The following is a 17,874-nucleotide window of genomic DNA, read 5'->3' on the forward strand; positions in this document are numbered from 1 at the left end:
CGATTGCAATAAAAATAATAGAAAGAGACTCTAAAAAGGGAAATGTCTTTTGTCACTGATTGTAGACTGTTCATACTATACAAAGTTCAAATTTGAAGCCCCAGATTATTTTCTTGGCCCCCGTTGCAACTGGCGTAACGATCACTTTTCGCTCGAATTCTCAATTAGTCATTGACACATTATTGGCACAACACTTTCGTTTCCATTGCCAACAAACTTCTTTAATTTTAATTTTTAAACGAATTCTAAATACTCAATCCCAAAGCCTAACTTAAATCACCAGTCTATCGCAGTTTTCCCGGGTAATTTCAATATTTAAGGTTTTTGAAATGTTAAAATCTGTTTTCAGCTTTTCCGCTCCATTTCATTTTTAAGGGGTTGAAATTCTGAGATGCGCAGTCTTGGCATCAATTTATCTCTTAGCTATTGTGAATATAAAGCTGCACTTTCCTCTTAGCGAAATGAAATTTGGCTTATATCTATCCTTTCTCTTTGTTTCTTTTTTAAAAAGCTTAGGTATGGTAAATGTGAGTCACTTTTAATGTGGTACAAATCAAGGAGGAAGCAGTAAACTCGAAAGGGTGGCTCTGTATCTTAGACTAAATGAATACTTAAATTTTAGAATAAATTTTCAAGGATACGCTACCAGTGACGTAGCGCCTTAAACAACCAATCACGACTGTGGAGATAAGAAAATATGAAGATGAATTTATAATTTTTACTGCGTTCTTTCTTATCCACTGAAGATCTGCAAGGGATTACCCTTTGTCTATTTTTCCAATCTTTTAGTATAATTAAAATGCTCATACAAAATAAACTTTTAGGCCTTGACTCCGAATTACAACATTACTTTCATCCCGAGAGTTTATCTGCTAATCCATTTGGAAACTTTAAATGTGCGATATTAAAATATACTCATATTTGAAAGAGCTTGTTGGCTGCGACTAAATTCAGGGAAAATCGAACGTTCCAGAGAGGCTTTCAGCAACTTTGTAATTGGGGAATTACGTACGAAATAAAAATTACGGACGTAAAACCAAACGGAATATAACAGGGAAATGTGATGGCTATTTTTATTTCTTGTTCAAATCTTGCAGGGTGTAGCAGGTGTAGCAAAACAAAAATAATTCAGGCAGATATCAAGATGCTCAACAATACGAACTCATCAGCGCCCCAACATCCCCAAGACGACATCTTGAGCGTTGACACTCAAGCAATAGCTGAGCTAGTTCCTGTTGCATCACTGATTATCCTTGCCGATGGATTGGTGTTAGTTTTATTTGTGAAAAAGACACAACTTCGTACACCAGCAACTTACGTCCTTTTCAGTTTAGCTGCTTGTGATTTCATCACCGGAATTGTCAATATTCCCTTGTTCATCGTAGTCGCGTTCACACTGCTTATGGGGCCGTCAGACCTTCATTATATGGTTCTTCTGGTGAGCGTAGTCAACAATTTTACAGCTATATCAGCTTGTTATCACATACTAGCTGCAACTACAGAGAAATATCTGTCGATAATCTGGCCAGTGAAGCATCGATCGATAACCAGGAAAACAGTTTTTAAAGTGCTTCAAGTTGTTTGGGTGGTGTCGTTCATTGTGGCTTTCATTCCCTTTGCTTGGGTTAACATGGAGGATACAGAAACGCAAAGGAAATTAACACTAGGGCATGTCATATTCTGCCTCGTAGCAGTTTTCCTGTGTCCGTATGCATTTATGATCTATGCCTTTGCGGTTATTTTCAAATCAATTTCCAATCAGGGGAAGACGGAAGGAAACATTATCTCGAGGTCACATTTCAATCGACAAGCTGCTCTAGAAAGAAGATGCTTAATTTTGTTCGCTTCTATGGCAATAATCTTCCTTGTATGTTGGTTGCCATGGTTTATTTTGTTGCTCATGTACAAGGTAGAAGACAGTTTGGAAGACATGGAAATTGCAGCTCACGTGTTTGTGCTCGTTACGTATGCTACCTCTATCATAAATCCTCTACTGTACACGTTTTTTAGACGAGATTTCAAGAAGGCACTCAAGTCTCATTTTAAAAGGAAACGATCACAGCGCTTTTCGAGAGACAGTGATGTCAACAGGCAAGTTTTAACTAAAGACGGGGATGACACTGCTGAGAACATCGTCTGACTCATTTGTGTTGAAAGACATTGTCTAGGGCCTCGATTTGTTTTGAAAACCGATCACAGCTTGCTTGTTATTTAATTCTAAGAGAAATACTTGAAGGAAAAGCTCAGTTTTGGCGCTTTTACTGAACAATTTACCTAATGGAGCTCATTGAAAACATGCCTTATTAAAGTTCTACTGAAACGATTCTTATTATCCAATAGCAAAGTAAGTTAAGTTAAGTAAACTTTATTTAAACAGGGTGGCCCATTCATCTCCAAAGCTGGTCTCCATAGGGGCCCTGTATCTAAAAGTTATACGGATTAAAAGCCTGAAATACAATAATAAAATTTAAGAACATTTACAACCTCCAAGCAAAATTATACATATATAAAAGCCTTTATCCTTTCCAGAACTTTCCAGAGTGAACATTGTAAGTATACTATACCTAAAGCAATTCAATAATCCATCGAACAACTTTGGGCGGTAAGAATTGCCTTACTCAGTTTTTATTCCTCTTTGACAGTTTAACACATTCAGCTCTAGCTACAAACTATCAATTCTTCGTACATTTTTGAAGTTTACTTCACGTTCGTCACCTGTTCGTGTGAGGATCTGTATCCGGCCATTGTCAGAAGAAACTTTATGTTTATTACTGTTGGATTTATAACTGAGAAGCTGACATTAATCAAAAGACAAATGTGACTTCTGTACGGAAATTAACACCGAACATTAAAGTGTAAAAACGTTCTAGAAAGGCCTCAGGGTTATTTTTTGTTCGTAAAAGTAACAGTAGCCTTAATGTCATCAGAGTAGTATGAGAAAATAAAAACTCTGCCTCGAATTACATGATTTATCAGACACCACCGTCAAATAAAATGAATTTTTTTCATCGGTTCGCTTTCAGTCAGCTTTAAGTACGGCATTTACATGGAAAAGAGCTTCCCTCGATTAAGTGCTGGTGCCGAATGAGGGCTGCACATGAGAGTACTTTTAAGCCCATGAAAAATACTTTTAAACGGCGCTTTGCTAAACAACAACTCCAAAGTGCTTAGTCCAAGCACTTGAATTCTAGAGCGACATTAATTGTAAGTGGCTTACACCCCAATGTAGCCGGCTGATTGATTCCATTTAGCAAGGAAGCAGTGACATTGATATGTTAACAATTTCAAGGTATGTAACACGCGACGAATCCTTTACTTGTCTAGTTACAAAATAGAGCAGCCCGTGTTTTGACCTACTCAAACTATGACGTAGTTGCTGGACACCTGTTCAAACTTCTCGGGTGGAAAAATCTAGCATGCCAGCAGCAAATTCAAAGAGCTAAGAACTCTCTGCGCGGGATGGCTCCCGAATATCGCAGTTCTAAATTCGAGCGGCCAGAAACCGCATATAGCTTAAGGGACTCTGAGAATAAACTAAATGTTCCATTGCCGCGCACAAACTAGCATAAAATTGTGATTCCATTCTTTGGACCAGCCGCCGTTGCGACTTAAGGGAAGCAGAGTCCCTGAGGAATTTTAAACGTCTACTCAAAGAAGATGTAAAAGGCACGGCATTCGTGGAAAGCAGGATTTCTATTTAATTATTTTTATTATATTAGACATTAGGCATTAAACGGATTAGGTAGTTTTAACCTGACGAAATTTTTTACCGTGCTTAAATAAAGATTATGTATGTATGTATGTAGTTCAGTTTCACAAAAGTGTATGAAAAAAGGAAACGGCGTAAGCTCCCCGATTAAGAAAAATAATTTATCCCACGAAACTTTTATATCTGTTCCTTTCTGTTTTAAATATGCGCAATACAATGGCATGGTTCTTTCAATGGTAAATGGCTGCGATTTAATTACATCAAAAATCCGGCGCCTTGAGAGGATTCTTAGAGACATTTTTAAAAGGACTAATTTCATAGTCACTTGAAAATAAATTGGGAGTATATTGTTACGTTAATGGAGTTTTTGCTTCGAAGGCGCAATTTGTATAAAAGAAGATTGTAATTGTAATTTTAGTTCACATTCGACTCTTCTCATGTGTTGACCAAGAAAAATCATCGAACCAGAGATAAGATGCCGAACAACACCAACTCAACAGCGCCCCCACGTTCCAAAGACGACATCAACGGCGATGCAATTGCTCAATTAGTTCCTGTTGCATTTCTGATCATCCTTGCGAACGGATTGGTGCTTGTTTCATTTGTGAAAAGAACACAACTCCGCACACCAGCAAACTACGTCCTTTTCAGTTTGGCAGCTTGTGACTTCATCACCGGAGTCATCAATATCCCCTTGTTCATCATAGTCGCGTTTACACCGGTCATCCCTTATTCGTTCACGTTGGAATATCACTTGGTTGAACTGGTGAGCGCGCTGAACAATTTTACAGCCACATCAGCTTGCTATCACATACTAGCTGCAACTACAGAGAAATATCTGTCCATAATTTGGCCAGTGAAGCATCGATTGATGAGCAGGAAAAAAGTTTTTAAAGTACTTCAAGTTGTTTGGGTGGTGTCTTTCATTGTGGCTTTCATTCCCTTTGCTTGGGTCAACATGGAGGATACAGAAACGCAAAGGAAATTATCACTAGGGCACGTCATATTCTGCCTCGTGGCAGTTTTCCTGTTGCCGTATACATTTATGATCTCTGCCTTTGTGCTCATTTTCAAATCAATTTCCAATCGTGGCAAAGTGAATAGGAGCATTATCTCGAGGTCATATTTTAGTCGACAAGCTGTTCTAGAAAGAAGATGCTTGATTTTGTTCTCTTTCATGGCAATAATCTTCCTTGTATGTTGGTTGCCATGGTTCATTTTGACGTTACTGCATAAGGTAAAAAAAGTATACGGCACTGAAATGAAAGGAATGGAAATTGCAATTCAAGTGTTTGTTCTCGTTAGGTATACTACCTCTATCATAAATCCTGTGTTGTATACGTTTTTTAGACGAGATTTCACCACCGCCCTCAAGTCTCTGTTTAAAAAGCAGCGATCACGGCGCTCTTCGTTTCCACTGTCTTCAATTGACAGTGAAGGCAATAGGCAAGTTCTAAGTAAAGCTGAGGATGACATGGCTGAGACAATCGTGTAACTCTCGTGTAATAGAACACATTGTCTAGTATGTATTTCTCGGTTTCTTATGAAACCTGATCATCAAACACTCACACTAAAAGATTTTTTATTTAGCCAAGAATTTAATATTTTGCTTTCAGCTTAGTACTAAACCATTTGACACTTGTAATAGAGAACTATAGGCGACGTTATTTGGGCTTTTAACGTACCACTTAAAAAGCACATTAAGATCTTAGTATAATTTTGAGTTGATATATCACATTTTATTATGTATGTTCAAAGAAAACATTAATTAATTAAAATAATAATAAAAAAACTTCTAACCTCTCTGTAAAGGTGGTTAGTTCCTAATAACATTTAAGAGTTGTAATAAGAGATCCAAATGAATTGTACAAAGTAGTTTGATATTCTCGTCAATATATCTATCAAACGAGGTTCATCAGAGCCACCTAAGCATTTACGAATTCTTCCTCCTTATGCCATATTTGTTAATGATCGATTTGGAGAAGTTCACGTGACATCTATATCATTCTGTCAGGGAAAGATTTTCTTAATGTTCTTCTATCCGTGCGGAAGTATTTTCTATTGAACTTTTTCCACGTTGACGTTAGGCTTTGAAAATGCAATTTGCGAATTTATCGTCAGCGAATTGCCAAAGTAAATATGAAAAGAAAATCTTCGCGAAAACAACACGAAGCTTAAGGTACCAAAGGATTGAGGAAATCGCGCGCAAACAAGGCTTGGGCTTAGGCATTTGACGTAATTATGTATCAGAACTATTGTATAAAGAAGACAAGACAAGACAACTTTTTTTTTACTGTAGAATTTAATATATAAATTAAAAGTACCCACAGTAACTGGTTACCCAAAATAACCAAAGATCTAAAATAGCTGGGTGACCACCATAAGAAAATATAAGTTGATCACTGTTGGGACTACATGTAAATTGTTAAAACGAAAGCGAATAACTTTGACTTTCAAAGCGTGCAAACGCTTACTACAGAAATATTTTGCGAAAAAAGTGGTGGCTGAGGAATTATTATATTTCAGGAGCCATGGTCATGGGTTCCTGCTTTGTTCTTAAATAAAATAATGTTTACATTTGTTGTCTTAAAAGAGGGTGAGACAATAAGGATAAACTTAGATTTGAAATAAGCGGTTTATTAGACTCCGGGATCAATTACGAATTTACTTAAATTAATTTTAATATAATTAATCTTTTTAATTTTTCGTTCATTGTCAAGAGTTTTATGCATCAGCCTCTGGCTCGAATATGGAGGGAAACCTCATCTCACGTTTTGACCTCAATAAATTGATTTCATTAGATTTTGATTAAATGTACGCTTCAGTCATGCAGTTTTTATTACCCTATTTACTCAAAACAGCGCCTCCCTCCATTAAGCGCCCTCCCCAAGTAAAAGCACTAGTAATCTCGGTCTCGATATCAAGCACTGCACTTCTCAACGAGAAAGAAGAGCTTAGCTCAGGAAGCAGGATTGCTCTACTCTGCCTTACCACCCCCCTCCCCCCTTGTAGTCCAGTCCCTGAACTCTCTCTTCCCCGCGCGCTCTAAATAGGGGTTCATTCCAGGCAGTAGAAAAGACAGTCTCTCTAACAACAGCTTTATTTATTTCTCCCTTATTTTTTTCATATAAATTAAATTACATAGTAGTATAATAATTAAATTAAAATAAAGGTAACTGACAACCTGAAATAGTCAAAAATGCCAGGTTGCCAGTTAATTACACATATATTACAATTTATCCCGCGTGGTTTCAACTCTTATATAGGACGGGACAGGAAGAGTTCAGGGACTAGACTCCCCCCCCCCCCCCCCCCCCACCTGAACGCCGCCCTCACGTAAAGAAGCACGTATTTTTGTCCCTATCATTATGATAAGGAGTTATTCATTCGTCTTCAAATGTAAACCTGTCATAAAAGGGAAACTTCTTCATCATTGCATACACCCTGTTTATCTGTTCATTCGTCCACACAATGCGATGTCGGGTGATTGAAGGGACTGGATCTACTATAGCTGCACAATCCTGGATGTATTTTTCTTCACACGTGATATCGAGGAAATCGCATATTCTTCTGAGTGAATCCGCTGGATTTTTCACAACATCCATGCTGACAACGTTTATGAAGTCTTCTGGGAAGGTTTTCTGTGCCACGTGAGTTCCCTCTGCCCAGTTATTGTAAAGCTGTATCTTTATATCCAGAATTTCACTCGCATTAATCTGCTGAGAGTTCTACCACATCATTAGTCAGTGATAAGTGGTAATCTTACTTCTTTCTTATTTAGTGGTACAATAAACAAAAACTGTAGCCTATTGTTAGACCTGTCTTCGTTCAGTTGCCTAGAGACTCTCAATTAAGACCCCAATTGATTTGATAAACCTTGCTGCTTTCTCTTTCCCCATGCCATACCCCCTCCGCTTCCCCGCTATTGTGCCTTTTCCTGCCGGGGATTTTCGCTCGGCCTACTCAGTGATCCAAAGATTTTTAAAAAACTCGCCTTTGGCTTGGTACTTACAACGCCTCTATAGGTAAGCCTTATCAAATACTAGGTGTGGAATGAGAGTGTGTATCTTAATGATCAGGAGATTGATAGATTAGAGACTCAAAAAACTGCTGTACTGGGATGGTGTGCGAGTAACTCAGTTAAAAAAGTTCGATATTTGGGGCGCAAGTAGTCATTTGAGTACGATACCTTGATGTTCGGATCAGCGTCCCTGGCCTGGATATCTCTGTGACGTAAAACAAATGTTGCAATATTGTCAAAGGGATTTCTAACAACGTGAATGAACTTGACTTTCACTCCTAGTTTCTCTTCCATCTCGTAAATTGCGGCTGTGCCTTTTAGGCGAAGCACTACTGCAGTGTCCCATGCTGTCTTGTCTCCAATGACCTTAGGGTTGTTATATGAAAAAAATATTCAGAGAATATCAAAACGATAATTTTATCAAAGCTAGAATCGGTGACAAAAATTGTTGAGGTGGTTCCAACATTTCGCATTGTCAAAATACAACCTTGGTACTCCAGTCCTCCACCACTCCCACTTTCAATGTTGTAGTTCTGCATACCTACATTGATTGGGGGCGGTGCAAACTGGGCACGATTGCAATAAAAATAATAGAAAGAGACTCTAAAAAGGGAAATGTCTTTTGTCACTGATTGTAGACTGTTCATACTATACAGTCTTGAGAAAAAGATACTATTGTACGTCTAATATCTCTTTAACTCGAAATAAAATTCTATCATGACTTTACAGGGGTAGACTACACTAAATTGAAACTGACGGTTTATAAGGGGCATATAACGAACACGAGCCATGACTCAAAAGACTTCCACAGATCGTAAACCTGTACCTTGTACGTTTATGCATCACTGCTGTAATAGCATTATACCTGAATATATCGATCGTATGCTCCCTGCCATTGATCAGGAACATTGTAGCCAAACAATTGGAGGTTGGTAACGCCTCCTTTCGATTCGCGGGATCTTCGACCATGTAAAGAAGAGCGCACTGAATTTCCCATCATGGTATCAAAAAAATCATACTTCGAGTTAACCGTCTTCCAGTCTGGGTTTGAAATCCATTTTCTCAGCGCGTACGATTCGTCGGCAACTATCATGTGTGGATGAGCATCGAGTAAAGAAGACACCAAGCTGTGTCGACTACGTGAATAACCAACGAACAACAGCAACGTAGTCAAGTGATCATAAGCTCTGTTTTTATTGTCTTCTTCGCTAGTGGGCTCTTCTGTAAAAGATAAAATAGAAGCGTTACGTGAATTATTTGAGAACCGAGCAGCCTATTTGCAGAGGAATGCTTTTGAGTACTCCCAACACAGCGAAAGTAGCACCGCAAAATGTCACAGTTCTTTCTGTTTCTTTTTTTCCCCGAATTAATTTACATTTTTTTACAGTTACATGTAAGATGATTTACGTATTTGCAGTTGGTTTTGGTGATACCTAGCATCTTTTGTTTCTTAGTTTTATTTATATTTTTTCACGGAAAATATGCTGTTCTTTGAAACCGGCTAGAACTGAAAAAAGTTCATGCCCCCTTGGTTAAATAAAGCGTTATGTTTATATGTTACATCATGTAACAGACTCTCTCGATTAGACAATTACAAAAGGTAGGAAAACAAAACATTTTCAAGTTGTATAGAGCCAATGTTGTTGTAACAGTCAACGTAGAATCCCGGAAAATGAAGGTCCCGGAAATAACACCAGCAGTGCATAACTAGGAGTGTACACCCTCTGATCTATGCTCAGTCCCTATCCAAGCCTATGACCAGATCAAACGAGCTATCTTTATAGACCATTCACACAATTCACTGCAAATTACTTTCAGACTTCAATTAATTGATTACACAAATTCAGCAATAATTCAAATTCTTGCCATTGTCGTCTTCCTTGTTTTTGCGTTGTGAATCACTCACGCCGCTGAAACTGGGGTTCGTTTTATCTAAAAGAAAATTTTAATAGTAGAAAAATTATTATTTCATTGGTTTCAAGGTGCACGACCTGATCACATGCGAGTCGAAAGTTGTTGTTTCCCTGGGGAGTTAGTGAGTGACGAGAAGCGAGCAGTACGCAAGGAAAGAGCCACTAGCACTAATAGCACAGCCCTTACCCACTTCTGCCCTACCTGTGGGAGAGGCTTCCTAGCCCGGATTAGTCTCATCAGCCACCTCCGGACACACCGTAGAAATTTATTAACAAACTAGATGTCTTTGGTCATCTTCGACTACGAAGGACGAACAACAGTGAGTGACACCTTCTCGTCCAATCAGAAAACGTACTAAGGTTGAGAGGTGTAACAATTTAATTTAATTTTAATTTTAGAGCAGTTTTCAATTGAGTGTCGAAAGTAATCAGGCAATTACTTTGGTTTTGGTTTTACTGTGGTTTGACATTGGTTGAGTAGTCTAAATTGGTAAGTTATTGGCTTGATTTTGGTTTTACGACACTCAATTGAAAACCGCTCTATTATGCTCGACTTCACAAGCTACTGAACTTTGATTTTAATCGTGCTTAAAGAAAGGTTGTCTGTCCGTCTGCCTTTTGCCATCTGTCTTTCTAATCAATCTAATATTGCGCAGTTTACCGATGAATTTGGTGCTTTATTATTCTAAAATAATTCGAATTATTAATTTTTAAATTCAATAGCGTTCTTACCATTGTCGCGGATTTGAATTAAGGATTTAATCTCTTCTACGTTTTTCTTGCTTCCAGAGTGGGAATCACTGACAATGCTCCCATGGTTCGTTCCATCTGAAACAGGAATTGTAATTTCCGAAAAATCCTTACAATTTCTGCAATCGGTGTTGCAATTCAAGTAAATAAGATATCTGCCAGCATATACATTTTAATCAATAAAAGTCTCACACCACTATACATCAGTAGTTTTAAATCTCACTCACGGTAACCACAATTTTCTTTACTTAAGGACGTTCGCGCGAAACTTTTCAAACATTGACTTTTTTCTGAGACTTTTAGTACTGTAAGATGATGAGTTAGTTATGTCAGAAATGTAAAAAAATGGGGGGTCACCGACTTTGTTTAGAGAGAACATGCACGGAAGAACACCCTGAATCTGAAAAAATCGGGCCTCATTAGTGAATAAGGCCACAGTGTCTGTAAGCCCAAAAATATTGCAATTAGATCTTTGAAGAGAAATGTGCTCTGCCAAATATTGTTTAGGTGGACCTATTAAGTGAGTTTAGTCAACTGGCGAGGTTCCTTAAAGAACAAGTTCGCATTTAGCGACGATAGTTTCACGCGCCTTGCAGCCGCAAGATGGCAGGATTCGATGTCCCGTGGACAGAAATCTTGAATTTTTTTTAACTTCCCTCATTGATTTTTTGTTCCTTTTTGGACAATGTGGAGATAATTGTAAATAGAAAAGTAGGGGTCACCGAACGTCCAAGATCGTTAAATCCAGGGAAAGCGATAGCAATGGCCATCTGTCCTATCATTGTTTATTTATTTACTTAGCGAGCTCTCTCACGCATGACGTGGCGTGTGAATTTGAGTGCGCAGTAAGGATGCGCAGAAACAATTAGTGCGAACGTCCTTAAGGGCCTAGGCATGTTACACTTTGTGGCCTCTCCGTCTTCCTTGTTGTATGACTGATCGTGAAGATGAAATTTCTGGCGATTTATTTTTCGATTTATTATTTCGCTTTAACCACCGATAAGTTAGCATCTAAGGTTACCAATAATATTCTATTCTTGAGTTTATGATACATACCTGTCAAAACCCTGTCGGTTATTCCATTTATTTGCCACATGGTTAAGATCACCGCTACAGCAACCGAACAAGCCGCTATTAACACCAGACGGAATAACTTTGGACCTCGAGCAAACATTTCCTTTCCACTTCTGGAAAGAAGAATCTAAAAAATTTAAAATATTTTTTTTCAGTTTTAGTTGAAACTCCTGAACAAAAAAAATTGAGCGAGGATCTGCTCGCAGTCGAGTAACTGCGGCTACAGTTCACAAGTGTTTATGAGCAAGCATTTATCATACGTTACACAAAATGTAATTAAAACATTTCACGTTACGCTTAATTGTTATTTTTACAGATATTAAGTGTGGCTGTTCTGTTTCTCAAAAGTGGACGACTCAAGGACAAGCTAAAGCGGCGTTCAGACAAACACATATTATGTGATTCTTTCAATATACAGAACGGCAAAAATTACGCCATGTTCTCAATATGTGAATACTACTTTCATATGCGAAATAACATTAACATATATAGACGCTCTTTCTCGCCGATGTTCAGCGGCGAGGTAATTCTGTCTGTATAATAAAGGAACCAAAATCTCGCCGATGTTCAGCGGCGAGGTAGTTCTGTCTGTATAATAAAGGAACCAAAATCTCGCCGATGTTCAGCGGCGAGGTAGTTCTGTCTGTATATTAAAGGAACCAAAATCTCGCCGATGTTCAGCGGCGAGGTTGTTCTGTCTGTATAATAAAGGAACCAAAATCTCGCCGATGTTCAGCGGCGAGGTAATTCTGTCTGTATAATAAGGAACCAAAATCTCGCCGATGTTCAGCGGCGAGGTAGTTCTGTCTGTATAATAAAGGAACCAAAATCTCGCCGATGTTCAGCGGCGAGGTAGTTCTGTCCGTATAATAAAGGAACCAAAATCTCGCCGATGTTCAGCGGCGAGGTAGTTCTGTCCGTATAATAAAGGAACCAAAATCTCGCCGATGTTCAGCGGCGAGGTAGTTCTGTCTGTATAATAAGGAACCAAAATCTCGCCGATGATCAGCGGCGAGGTAGTTCTGTCTGTATGATAAAGGAACCAAAATCTCGCCGATGTTCAGCGGCGAGGTAGTTCTGTCTGTATAATAAAGGAACCAAAATCTCGCCGATGTTCAACGGCGAGGTAATTCTGTCTGTATAATAAAGGAACCAAAATCTCGCCGATGTTCAGCGGCGAGGTAGTTCTGTCAGTATAATAAGGAACCAAAATCTCGCCGATGTTCAGCGGCGAGGTAGCTCTGTCTGTATATTAAAGGAACCAAAATCTCGCCGATGTTCAGCGGCGAGGTAGTTCTGTCTGTACAATAAAGGAACCCAAATCTCGCCGATGTTCAGCGGCGAGGTAGTTCTGTCTGTATAATAAAGGAACCAAAATCTCGCCGATGTTCAGCGGCGAGGTAGCTCTGTCTGTATAATAAAGGGACCAAAATCTCGCCGATGTTCAGCGGCGAGGTAGTTCTGTCTGTATAATAAGGAACCAAAATCTCGCCGATGATCAGCGGCGAGGTAATTCTGTCTGTATAATAAGGAACCAAAATCTCGCCGATGTTCAGCGGCGAGGTAGCTCTGTCTGTATAATAAGGAACCAAAATCTCGCCGATGTTCAGCGGCGAGGTAATTCTGTCTGTATAATAAGGAACCAAAATCTCGCCGATGTTCAGCGGCGAGGTAATTCTGTCTGTATAATAAAGGAACCAAAATCTCGCCGATGTTCAGCGGCGAGGTAGCTCTGTCTGTATAATAAGGAACCAAAATCTCGCCGATGTTCAGCGGCGAGGTAATTCTGTCTGTATAATAAGGAACCAAAATCTCGCCGATGTTCAGCGGCGAGGTAGTTCTGTCTGTATATTAAAGGAACCAAAATCTCGCCGATGTTCAGCGGCGAGGTAGTTCTGTCTGTATAATAAAGGAACCAAAATCTCGCCGATGTTCAGCGGCGAGGTAGCTCTGTCTGTATAATAAGGAACCAAAATCTCGCCGATGATCAGCGGCGAGGTAATTCTGTCTGTATAATAAGGAACCAAAATCTCGCCGATGTTCAGCGGCGAGGTAGTTCTGTCTGTATAATAAAGGAACCAAAATCTCGCCGATGTTCAGCGGCAAGGAAATTCTGTGTGTATTAAAGGGACGGAAATCTCGCTGATGATGATGATGGTGATCGGCGGCTAGGTTAATGATCCTCGCCGAGATGAATGAAGAAGTACTCTACAGCAATTCTAAACATATTTTTGTTGCTTTTGCGATCACATAGTGTAAGATGAGGATGCTGTGTGTTTATATTCCGGACGGTAATTTTTAAATTTTGAAAATCACTTACTATCGGAACTTAAAGTCTAGTAGCTGTAGTTTGTAAAAAAAAATATCCCGTTGCGTTTGCATACGTCGCTTTCATTACGTTTTCCCATCCTACGTACCCTTGTCACTCTTGCCAATCTCGCAACAGTTAGTCTCTCTGTGCAGTTCGAGTACTCGCTGTTCTTACAATTCGAGTGCCAGAAAGTGATATTTCCCTTTATGATTTAATTTAATCAAAAAAACGAAGGTATATGGATCTATTGTTCTATCTTTAATCTCTGAATTTTACATAGGTCATGGCCTCTTGAACTGTACAATTCCATTAAAATTTTTATTAAGCGAATAGTACGCATACTCCATCAGTTATTACTCAAACAGTCGCACGTCCTTCTCATCTACAGACTGCAGCCATTCCTGGTCACCGTCTTCATAATTTACTAAATAGCCCTTCGATCTGTTCCATGCCGCGATGGTGCCCTTTATCCAGCCGAGATAGTCAGTGGAGCCATCCAAATTAACTCGGTTGTATTCTACCTCGAGTCTTGCTCCAATAAGGGCATTACCTGTGGAATGAAGTACATGAATGACTTCCACTACATGACATCCTCTTCAGTCATAGTTAATTTCTCTTGTAATCAAAATGAAAACAAAAGCGGGCGAGATTTTGGTTCCTTATTATACAGACAGAATTACCTCGCCGCTGAACATCGGCGAGATTTTGGTTCCTTTATTATACAGACAGAACTACCTCGCCGCTGATCATCGGCGAGATTTTGGTTCCTTATTATACAGACAGAATTACCTCGCCGCTGAACATCGGCGAGATTTTGGTTCCTTATTATACAGACAGAATTACCTCGCCGCTGATCATCGGCGAGATTTTCGTTCGGTATATAAGAGAAATTAAATTATCACATATTCCAACATTTACATAAAATCGTTTCAATATATATATTTAAACATTCACATAATATGTGAATGTATGTAAACCCAAGCTAAAGCAAATAAGCGTGATCGATAATTTTTTGATCTTAGCTCAGTATGTTTCTCTTGAGACAGTTTTCTATCAAGTGCTATCAACTTTGCGCTATACGACATGAGTCAATAAATATACTAAGAATATATTTCTGTTATGGAAGCATGCTACACCTAACCCCGTGATAAAAGCAACCTAACTTCGTATGTTCTCGTTCTACTGATACAATTCCTCCACGGGCGCACAAAGATTTCACATGCATGTAGCACTTGTTGTACCTCTGCTAATTTCGCCTCGGGTGTTCACTAATTCGGCTTATTCTTGTGCCATTGAAAACCAGGATTTATTCAATTTATTTTATTTATACTCCGCGTGCATGAATTCTGTAGATATACAACTAACCGAAATTCAGTTATTAAGCTTCAGTTACATGAGTGAAATGACAGCATTTACTTCAATACATGTACTACCATTAAAACTGCATCCCAGTCAGCTCAGAGCATCCGCTCTCCAAATGTCGTGGGCCGCACGGCTGTAGATGCGATATATCCACTGTATATCTTTCGTGGTGTGTCTCTGTAAATTACTTCATATCGCTGATTATTTATCTTACCTTTCCCGTGCTTGTACCAGTTGAACCTGGCCGTTATTTCTTAGTGAAAATTAATGTATCAGAACTTAAACTTCAAGGGAATTTTATTTGCATATTTTGATCGACAGCCGATGCAAAGAAGGAACTTTTGTAACTTAGAAGCCGGAAATTAGGGCTGATTGGCCCTTAATTAAAGTTCTGAGAAGAACAAAATAATTTTGGGGAATTTTCTTATCATCAAAATCATTGTAATTCATTGATCTAAACTTTTTAAAACACGTTTTTAAAATTGGTCTTATATTTCGTGAGCATTTGTATCTTTTATTCGCAGTTCTTTTTTCATGCATTTTAATAGGACGTAGTCTCTAAGTGACCGTTCATTTTACAGCAAATATTTCTCGAAAAATCAATTGATTGTAAACGTTGTTTCTTTAATGAAAACCTTACCAATAAAGGTCTCTAGTACCATGTTTGATAGTCTAAATTGACAGTCGGCGCACGAGGTTGATATAACGATAAGCAGTTAAATTTCCGTATAGACGGAACATACATGTAGTAACACAGGCCGAGACGTTTGCATACACGCGCGTTACACGCACGCGGCACTTTTGTCCCAGTCTCTTTCACTTTCTATACAAGGAGAGGTGGCTTTTTTGGCAATATGGCGGACGTGAGCGTGAGAACTGTTTACGATAATGAGCTATTCCCTTACTTAAAACGTTTGTTCTGTGAAGCTTTGAGAACAGTCAGTTGGCTAGATCAAAGAAAACTGGATTCGTTTTCTTTAAAGTTCAATAAGAAACTTTTAAATGGAGATTTAATCATTCCTGCCTTTGTACGAACCTGTCTCGGCGATGTTATGAACGACAACAAGGTAAAAGGCTTAACTCCTTAAGTCTTACATGTAAGCTTACTTGTAAAGGTTTATCAGCTCTTTATATTGCTCTTTAGAAGAAGCGGAGGATAACAGCTGCGGAATAAGTCAATAACCAGTTATTAATAATTTGATACATTCTTTTGATAAGCTGAAAAGTGGGACCACAGCTCAGACAAAATGTTTTTATTCAGTTGGCCTTGTTTGAGTGAAGTCATTTATTTACTTATACCATGCCATAGAAAATACAGCCAATCAGAATACAGGAAAGCCGTGTATATTCGACATTATTAAAAACTTGATCATTGGATAATGCAATTTGAGAGTTAAATTCATTGGCCTAGCCATCATGGGTTATGAGCCATTATAATCCATTAAATGTTTTCACTCATGCGCGATTGGTCTAAATGCGTCAAATGACTGAATATTGCCCAGCTAAAACTGAGGAATATCCAAGGATATTCCCCAATTTTCATAATCTAATTGCTTAATGGAAACACTCTTGAAAGTTTAGGAGAACGAGAAATGCTGTAGGAGGTGAATGTTTCCACAGCTTTTTCGAATTCTCGCAAGCTTTTATGAGTGTTTCTATAACTCCATAGAAACACAGAGAACATGTTCTCTATTTCTTTTAGAAAACACCATGACAAAAAAAGGAAAGCAACTTGTTTACTTTGGTCATCAAAATTTAAATTCTCTTTGCTTTCGCCATCATTACGTCAACAGCTCATGCTTGTTCTGTGTTTCTGTCAAGTTTTTTCAATAACTGTCTAATTTCTTGCACACTGATTGGCTCATTTCTATCATCAATAAGAGTACAGAGAGATAAAATTTTAATTTATGCCAGCTTTCAAGTTCAACTTTTAGTTGTCAAACTGTCAACTTTTTAACCAATGAGATTTTATGGACTTTGTTAAGTAGCCAATCAAAAAGCAAGAAAAGCTATTGACAATGTTCGTGTCATTCACTTATCTTTATTTACGGCAAGTTTATGGCGTCTTTTCCCCTCATTCCCAGCATTTGACCATTTTGGGGTCTTGTTATTGTAAAAAACAAATTGACGTCAGTTTTTTTATGCATCTGTCCTCATATTGATGATAAATTTCATCATAACATTGTCAAAGTTTACTGCGGAAGCATTCGCTTGTGGCTCATGGTTCCACAGCTACTTTGACAATGTTATGATGTAATTTATCACCAATAAGAGGACAGACGCATAAAAACTGATGTCAATTTGTTAAATAGAAACAAGATTTTTAACCAATCGACAAGTGTATTTTCTTAGGGCTGTTTTCTAAATGGGAGTTGGAGTATGGGATAGAGGATATGGGATATAGGGCTGCAACAATACAATTTCTCACAATACAATACACATCTCAATACAACTGTCACAATATGATACATGATACGATACATCATTACATACGACTGACAGGTGAAGAAGAGCTGCAAAGAATGGATGAACCAATGTGTTTTGTCCATGGGCGCACAAGACTGTGTCAGCTGACAATTAATTAGAACTGCACCTGCTCTTGTGTTGCCACCTTGACAGATATATGACCAGAAGAACGCAAAGCAATACAAAGCAAAGATGGAAGTTTTTTTCCCTTTCCTGGGTCTCTTTGTTTTATAAATAACCCTGAAAGGGCTTGGACTTGGGTAAAGAG

At 38.5% G+C, this 17,874-nt stretch overlaps 5 protein-coding genes across 10 annotated transcripts in view; 3 read left to right on the plus strand and 2 right to left on the minus strand.

Annotated features, from left to right (window-relative positions):
• Positions 1–838: 838 nt before the first annotated feature.
• Positions 839–2,595, plus strand: LOC145460390 (adenosine receptor A2b-like). The gene has a single exon (XM_081445167.1). The coding sequence runs from the start codon at positions 1,064–1,066 to the stop codon at positions 2,138–2,140; it is 1,077 nt and encodes a 358-aa protein (XP_081301293.1). The 5' UTR covers positions 839–1,063; the 3' UTR covers positions 2,141–2,595.
• Positions 2,596–4,180: 1,585 nt separating this feature from the next.
• LOC145460629 (octopamine receptor beta-2R-like) lies at positions 4,181–5,364 on the plus strand. Its single transcript, XM_081445502.1, has one exon. The coding sequence runs from the start codon at positions 4,185–4,187 to the stop codon at positions 5,202–5,204; it is 1,020 nt and encodes a 339-aa protein (XP_081301628.1). The 5' UTR covers positions 4,181–4,184; the 3' UTR covers positions 5,205–5,364.
• A 1,656-nt stretch (positions 5,365–7,020) lies between these two features.
• On the minus strand, positions 7,021–9,239 carry LOC145503389 (uncharacterized). 3 transcript variants are annotated; one of them, XM_081482848.1, is made up of 3 exons: positions 8,596–9,239; positions 7,899–8,096; positions 7,021–7,425 (listed from the first exon to the last, which is right to left on the minus strand). In XM_081482848.1, the coding sequence occupies exons 1-3, from the start codon at positions 8,821–8,823 to the stop codon at positions 7,093–7,095; spliced, it is 759 nt and encodes a 252-aa protein (XP_081338974.1). In that variant the 5' UTR covers positions 8,824–9,239; the 3' UTR covers positions 7,021–7,092. The 3 variants fall into 3 exon arrangements, with proteins under 3 accessions (XP_081338974.1, XP_081338973.1, XP_081338972.1); XM_081482847.1 differs by having other exon boundaries at positions 7,021–7,428; XM_081482846.1 differs by having other exon boundaries at positions 7,021–7,437.
• Positions 9,233–12,092, minus strand: LOC145503390 (uncharacterized). The gene is made up of 3 exons (XM_081482849.1): positions 11,450–12,092; positions 10,376–10,471; positions 9,233–9,662 (listed from the first exon to the last, which is right to left on the minus strand). Exons 1-3 carry the CDS (start codon positions 11,565–11,567, stop codon positions 9,574–9,576), a joined length of 303 nt encoding a protein of 100 aa, XP_081338975.1. The 5' UTR covers positions 11,568–12,092; the 3' UTR covers positions 9,233–9,573.
• Positions 12,093–15,669: 3,577 nt separating this feature from the next.
• The window catches only part of LOC145502523 (DALR anticodon-binding domain-containing protein 3-like), a 90,303-nt gene continuing 88,098 nt past the window's right edge, over positions 15,670–17,874 (plus strand). For all 4 annotated transcript variants that reach the window (XM_081481843.1, XM_081481842.1, XM_081481844.1 and 1 more), the window contains exon 1: positions 15,670–16,207. In XM_081481843.1, coding sequence (XP_081337969.1) covers positions 15,995–16,207 — 213 coding nt within the window. In that variant the 5' untranslated portion in view covers positions 15,670–15,994. The remainder of the gene's footprint in view (positions 16,208–17,874) is intronic.

Source organism: Orbicella franksi, chromosome 11, assembly GCF_964199315.1.
Source record: "Orbicella franksi chromosome 11, jaOrbFran1.1, whole genome shotgun sequence".
In the NCBI taxonomy this organism is placed as follows: Eukaryota; Metazoa; Cnidaria; class Anthozoa; order Scleractinia; family Merulinidae; genus Orbicella; species Orbicella franksi.